Genomic DNA, 7330 nt, shown 5'->3' with positions numbered 1-7330 from the left:
GGGGGGGGGGGTATTCCGGTTTTACCCCCCCCCCCCTTGGATTCTAAAATGTGGACCCCCCCCAAGCGATTTGGAAAAATTTACACTAGATATAATCGATTTTCAAAAGTGAGGACCTTTTTTTTTTTTTGTCCTCACTTATTTCTGGATACCGATTTTACACTAGATATAATCGATTTTCAAAGGTGAGGACCTTTTTTCGATCGATCACGTGCAAGTTTTTTTAGTCCTCACTTTTTTCGGAGACTGGTTTTACACTAGATAGAATGGATTTCCAAAAGTGAGGACCTTTTTTTTTAGGTCTTAATTTTTTTCACACCCATTTATAAATTTGCAGACCCCCCTGGGAGAGTGGCCCCCCCCCCCCCCCCCCGTAGAATTTTTTACCTTGCACACGTCTGCTCAGGACCTCAAAAACCTTGAAAAATGACACTTTTGTACGGGAAGTACCCGAAAAAAGCATTTTTCAGGGTTTTGATCAAGGCAAACTGCCATTATTTTGCAAAAATAATGGGAGCCTCCAAACAACCGAACACCTACTTGCTCATAAATTTGGTCCAAAATCGACATTTCTTGAAAATTTCCTCGAAAAATAGACTTTTGTATGATAAATCACTCAGAAAGCCATTTTTTAGGGTTTTGGTCAAAGCAAACTGATATTTTTTTGCAAAAATAATGGGAGCCTTCAAACAACCGAACACCTACTTGCCCATAAATTTGGTCCGAAATCAACATTTCTTGAAATTTTTGAAATTTTGTTCGAAAATGACACTTTTGTATGGAAAATGGTCGAAAGTGTTATTTTTTTAGGTCAAAAACGCTATGAAAAAAGGGTCCGTTGAAATTTTGGTTAAACATTAAGCGGGAGGTAAACTAAATTGCTGCGGAGCGGAAAAGTTTGGATTACGTATGCAATTCGTTTTATTTCAATTGAAACTAATTCAAATAATTGAATTTTAACAAATTGGTTCATTAGCTGTCATAAAGAGACAATTTATTTATTAGCACCACATGGAATGTAGTATACATGGAATATAGGCTATTGCAATTTTTTTTTCTCGAGAAAATTTTAAGACTCTTCAGGCCACGTTTTTGGACCGAAAATTAATTCTTTTTTCTATCCAAAGTTCTAATTTGAAACGAAGCAATTACGCCTAATTACAAAAATGAAATAAAATCATGTACATGTAATTCTCTTTTGAGATAACTCAGAAAAAAATTTCACAATATTTTAATTCCCAATGTGAAATAATGTACAATCCACGTTCACATTATCGTACCCAAAACCCATTATTAAGAAATTATAATATCATAAATAAAACCATAATTTATTTAATTAATATATATTTATAATTATTATTTATATATCTATATGATTAATAACTAAATTTTTCAATGTTTCTCTTATAGACCAAGAGCTGTTGAACAAAGTACTATAAATACAAGCTTAATGTCAGATAATGGAATTGTAGTTGCACATTGATGCCAATATTCAAAATATCATATTGTTTTATCTTCATTTGATACACATCACAATATCTGCTCGCCGATAACAAGAAAAAAAATTGCTTCACTTTTCGCTCAAGCTTTATGGCAGAATTTTTGTGTACTGATAAATTCGTACGAGAATAATTCAAACACAAAAATTCTGCTTCAAACATTGTACACAACATTTTTTATCTCACATCAAAGTCTCATTCAATTCAAAGAAGTGAGGTTATGTTGTAATCATGTCAAAATGGATAAAATGCATTACAAACACATAACCTCAGCAGTCCTGCTTATTTGCATTGATTTGATGCGGCGAATATTTTGTTGTTGCTGGGTCAGCTATTTTGCGGTGTGTTGGTGTGTTGTTTTTTCGTCTCACAAATCACCGGCAAAAATCGAGAGTCGTGCTGATGATGAACGCCCGTTGAGCGTTTTGAAATGCGCATTCACTTTAAGTAAGTACAATTGTGTATCTTTTGTGCTACAATAGCAAAAACAATAAGGTGATTTCAAACGAAATTTCGATTTTGTGTTTTCAAATGCTATATGTTATTTTCTATCAATGATAGACTATCATCTATATGAACAGAAACACAAAATCGAGCTCTTGATCTTAAGTAGAATCATTGATTGTAATCGATTGCGATCCACAATGTCAATCCGTCGTGAACAAAACAAAAATGTCGATTTGACTGATATCATTTGATATGAAACAGTTTTTGGGTTCCCCGAAATCCAGAACTCGATAGCATGTTGGTAAGATTTAATAAACTTTTCCCAAAATTAGCCCAGATTCAACGGTTATTCGGTGCCGAGTTTTAGAATTGGTTTCAAAGAAATCTGTGAAAATAGAAAAAACACTGACATCGAATATCCATTCGTGAATTCTAGTTGCAATTTCTATTTTATGAAACCTTGAATTTTAGCGGTTTAGAGATGACATCTATCGTAGTGCGAAGAAGAAAATCAGTTTTCAGAAATAAAATATCCGCTGCTTACAAATGACGGCTTGAGAGGAAAAGTATAATATATTCTATACTTAATACATTGCTATATTATACTTTTCCGCTCAAGCCGTCAAATCATAATCCGTACATTTTTAAAATGTGCAACCCGAACTCATCGAAAAATCCGAAATTCACTGCAGTAACACTACATGATGTTTCGAAATTCGACTTTTGACATTTGTCATTGCAGCGTGTGGCTTTGTGCCCTGTTCATTCATCGCTATTTCATCAGCGCATAAGCACAGAGCCCATCGCAGAGCATCGACTACACGTCAAACTAAACATTTTCTTTTATTCGCGACGCCATTTTTGCTCTGCTCAACAGAGTCATTCCAACACACAATTCGTGTCAAGTAGTTATTCGCTGAGTTTTTGACCAATATTTTGCAATAACGAAATAAAAAGTTAAATTTGTGAAGTTTTTCGTGCAGAAAGGTGAGTTTTAAAGCCAAAGGTTTCCCAAAAGTTTGTTCCGTGTGTGGTTTCTAATGAACATTCTGATTTCTGATTGACAGCACCGAAATTGTGTCGCAATGAATGGCCACGGTACAGAACCGACTGATAAGCACGAATGCGATACCATTGCGTTGGAAAATGAATCGATTTTGTGCGGAATGGAAATGAAACTAGAGCCGACCGTCAAACAAGAGCCAGAAGACAACGATGGTATTGCGATTGTGTCAAGAGTGTCAAGATCAGCGCACACAGCCAATGGAACACCTGAAAATGCGACTGCTAGTGGCCAAGTGAATGGTACCAACATTTGTTTCGATTTCTACAATCTGGACGAGGTAAAATCGGAAGTAAAGACTGAAAAGGTTAAGGATGAGGTGAATCAAGTTCCAAGGAAGAGCTCTGACGAAAATCGAAAGCCACGAAACGATGCAAATAAGCGTTTCCCGATACCAAAATCAAGTGGATCGGACGACGGTGCGGCAAAGAAAATGTCAGCCAAACCCGGGAAATATGACACAGCAAAAAGTTTCGGTGGCAAGAAGGTGCCACCCGAAGGCAAGGCAAATGAAAAGCGACACAAATGTTCATTGTGCTATTATACCACTGACATCAAAACCCATTTGAATAATCACATGCTCAAACACACTGGCGAACGACCATTTCCATGCAGCGTGTGCCAAAAACGATTCACCCGGAAACAAAATCTCCAATCGCACATGAAAACACACGTCGATGAATTTCTGTTCAGCTGCGCAATTTGTTCACAAGGGTTTCATCGCAGCGAGAAGGGGGAACATGAAACCGGTTGCAAGATTCGTCACTATGAGTGTCATCTGTGCAAGGAATTCTCTACATTGCATAAGACGAAATTGAAACGTCATCTGCTTGTGCATACCGGCGAGAGACCATTCGAATGCGACCAATGCTTGAAAAGATTCAAGCAAGGAAATGCTTTAAAACGCCACCGCAAAACTCACACCAATCCTCGTCCTCGTCCATTCAAAATCAAGTGTTCATCTTGTTTCAGAAACTTCGCACAACAGAAGGGAAAGGAAAATCATGAAGCCAACTGCAAACGTCGCGGATACCGTTGCTATTTGTGCAAGACCTTCACAACTGATCAAAAAGGAGATTTAATGAAGCACATGCGAGTCCACACTGGCGAAAAGCCATTCCGATGTGAAACCTGCTCGAAGTGCTTCTCGCGAAATGCAAGTCTCATCCGGCACAAGAATATTCACAAGTAGCAATTTACTTGAAATAAAAACAAATACTAAAATGTATCAAGAATAAAACCTGGTCTTTTTATTCCAATTGATATTGTTCGACTAATTGCATCATGACAAACGTATATGAATTAAAATTGGTAACTCATTCAGAACACTCACAATTCTAATTCTCATTAGCATGGAAACATTCACTTCCACAGCATGAAATCAATGTCTTGAGCGTTAACAAAACCAAACAATCTAATCGTATGGTGACGTCCCGTGTGCAAATAAAATGACTAACAGTCACTCAGTTGTATGTAACTGTATGTAGTGATACACAACTTGAACTGGCCAAGTTGATTGAAATCATGCGTTTTGTATGGAGACAATCACGTTTAGTTATTCTTTCAGTCAGTCGATTAATTTGGGACATTTTGACTAAGAGTGATTTGTGATTAAAGTTAACTGCAGTTGCTCATTTTGTTCGAGACAATCACTTTTAGTCAGTCAAAATGTCCCAAATTAATCGACTTTTCCACACGGGGTATGCTAGGAATAAAATTTGTTTTTTGAAGCACAGATACAAAGTGCATATTGCTTAGATTTGCTAAATTCTTCTCAAAACTAATCAAGAATCAGCAGATATCCATGGATGAGATTGAGAGTAGTGTGTGTTTTTTGATAACTTATATTTTGATAATGTGGGGTATGTTTCAGTCAAGGCTTTTGGCGATTTTCATGTTGATGACAAGAAAAAATGAATTGCTGTCTCCACAAGAAGTGTTGGTCTTGTCAAACTGTACAGTGTACAACTTCACAATGGACAGGTATCGATTATTTGTTGAATGAAATAAATTATTCCAAGATTTTGATTCTACTTGAACACATACTCCACTCATTCCAATACAAAGTCTGTGAAACATACACTACTCTCAATCTCATCCACAGATATTTGGTGCTAAGTTTTAGAATCGGCTTCAAAGCCATTTTTGTACAAACAAAAAGCTCTGACGTCGAGTATCCAGTCGTAAAATGTAATTGCAATTATTATTTCCTAAGAACCTTGATTTGTTTGTGGTCGAATAGAGGTGACATCCATCAAAATGCGATTTTGCGCAAGGCTTCGACTACTAAAACGATCAAAGATTTCTCGATTTTCCGGTGTAATATTCGAAATGAATTAAGAAATTCGTCCTTTCGAATTTCATTCGAAAAAAAAATCTATTTTTGGAAATAAAATATGCGCTGCTTTGTAAATTACGAACTGTAGTACGTACATTTTCTAAATAAGCAACCCAAATTCATCAACAAATTCGAAAGTCACTACGATAACACTACACCATATTTCGAAATTCGACTTTTGACACTTGTCATTGAAATGTGTGACTGAGTGCGATGTCCGTCCATTGCTATTTCATCATCGCTTCAGCACATAGCTCACATCTCCGTGCATCGACTACACGTCGAACTAAATATTTTCTTTTATACGTGACGCTATTTTTGCTCTGTTCAACAGCGTCATTCCAACACGCAATTTTTGCAAGCTATAATTTATTCGCTGGGTTTTGCTTTTTGGCTAATTTATTTTTGCATTATCGGAATAAAAGCAAACTAAATTGTGTGCTAAAAGGTGAGTTTTAACAAAAACGTGTAATTTCCCGAGAGTTTGTTCCGTGTTTGGTTTCTAATAGACATTCTGATTTCCAATTGAAAGCACTGAATTTGTGTTGCGATGAATGGCCACGGTGAAAAGCCGCCTAATAAACACAAATCCGATGCCATCGCGATCGAAAATGGATCGATTTTGTATGGAATGGAAATAAAGAAGGAGCAAACCATCAAACAAGAGACTGGAAGCCCCGACGAAATATTGATGATGTCGCGGTCAGCACACACAGCCATTGGATCACTTCACAATTCGATTGGCCGTACAGAAGTGAATGACAGCGACGTTTGCTTCGATTTCTACGATCGAAACGAGGTAAAATCGGAAGTAAAGATTGAAAAGGTTAAGGATGAGGCAAATCAAGTTCCACGGAAAAACTCTGACGAAAATCAAAAGCCACAAAGCAATGTGAAGAAGAACAATTCTGTATCAAAATCAAGTAGATCAAGTGATGGTGCGGCAAAGAAAAGATCAGCCAAAACCGGGGAAGAGGGCACAGCAAACAGTTTCGGTAGCAAGAAGAAACCAGCTGAAGGCAAGGCAAATGGAAAGCGACACAAATGTTCATTGTGCGATTATGACACCAACTTTTCAGCCGATTTGAAGAAACACATGCTCAAGCACACCGGCGAACGACCATTTCCATGCAGCGTCTGCCAGAAGCGATTCACCCAAAAACAACATCTCCAATCGCACATGAAAACACACGTCGATGAATTTCTGTTCAGCTGCTCAAATTGTTCGCAAGGATTTCATCGCAGCGAGGAGAAGGTGGAACATGAATCTGGTTGCAAGGTTCGTCGCCACGAGTGTCATCTCTGCAAGGAATTCTCTACTTTGAATAAGACGAAATTGAAACGTCATCTGCGCGTGCATACTGGCGAGAGACCATTCGAATGCGATCAATGCTTGAAAAGATTCAATCAATCAAGTGCCTTAAAACGTCACCGCAAATCCCACGCTAATTCTCGTCCATTGAAAATCAAGTGTTCATCTTGCTTCAAGAGCTTCGCACAACAGAAGGAAAAAGACGATCACGAAGCCAACTGCAAGCAACGCGGATACCGATGCGATTTGTGCAAGAGCTACACAACTGATCAAAAAACAAATTTGATGAACCACATGCGAATCCACACTGGCGAAAAGCCATTCCGATGTGAAATTTGCGCAAAGTACTTCTCACAAAAGGCAAATCTCAACCAACACAAGAAGGTTCACAAGTAGCTCTCTGCTGCCAAGGAATTTCATTTGAAATCGATCACATGGAAAAACAGAATTCTTACTTTCGAATCTTCATTAACAAAAACAAATATGAAAGTGTATCAAGTTTCCTGTTTATTACAATTGACATTGTTTAAATAAAATTGAAAGATGACAAACTAGTTCATTATGAGACTGATTTTAATTATTTGTGCTTAGCTGCAAGATGTGTATGGAAGTGTGATATGTTGTTTTCTATGACCTCTTTGAACAGGAGAATTGCACTCACAGCACGAAAA

At 37.4% G+C, this 7330-nt stretch overlaps 3 protein-coding genes across 3 annotated transcripts in view; all 3 read left to right on the top strand.

Moving 5' to 3' along the window:
• The window catches only part of LOC129572393 (zinc finger protein 184-like), a 3784-nt gene extending 2301 nt beyond the window's left edge, over window positions 1-1483 (top strand). Inside the window, exon 3 of the mRNA XM_055452343.1 lies at window positions 1411-1483. Within this exon, the coding sequence (XP_055308318.1) occupies window positions 1411-1483 (73 nt within the window). The remainder of the gene's footprint in view (window positions 1-1410) is intronic.
• A 1548-nt stretch (window positions 1484-3031) lies between these two features.
• On the top strand, window positions 3032-4201 carry LOC129572392 (gastrula zinc finger protein XlCGF57.1-like). Its single transcript, XM_055452342.1, has one exon. The coding sequence runs from the start codon at window positions 3032-3034 to the stop codon at window positions 4199-4201; it is 1170 nt and encodes a 389-aa protein (XP_055308317.1).
• Window positions 4202-5897: 1696 nt separating this feature from the next.
• On the top strand, window positions 5898-7055 carry LOC129572391 (gastrula zinc finger protein XlCGF52.1-like). The gene has a single exon (XM_055452341.1). It carries the CDS (start codon window positions 5898-5900, stop codon window positions 7053-7055), a length of 1158 nt encoding a protein of 385 aa, XP_055308316.1.
• The last annotated feature ends 275 nt before the right edge of the window (window positions 7056-7330 follow it).

This window comes from Sitodiplosis mosellana, unplaced genomic scaffold (genome assembly GCF_009176505.1).
Source record: "Sitodiplosis mosellana isolate CC-2019 unplaced genomic scaffold, AAFC_SMos_1.0 Smas_scaffold_4897, whole genome shotgun sequence".
NCBI classification, from domain to species: domain Eukaryota; kingdom Metazoa; phylum Arthropoda; class Insecta; order Diptera; family Cecidomyiidae; genus Sitodiplosis; species Sitodiplosis mosellana.
This window is presented reverse-complemented; position numbering and strand designations above follow the sequence as displayed.

What these genes read in the sequence shown, in the direction of transcription:
- LOC129572392 (XM_055452342.1), top strand. Translation starts at nt 3,032, where the DNA reads ATGAATGGCCACGGTACAGAACCGACTGATAAGCACGAATGCGATACC.
- LOC129572391 (XM_055452341.1), top strand. Translation starts at nt 5,898, where the DNA reads ATGAATGGCCACGGTGAAAAGCCGCCTAATAAACACAAATCCGATGCC.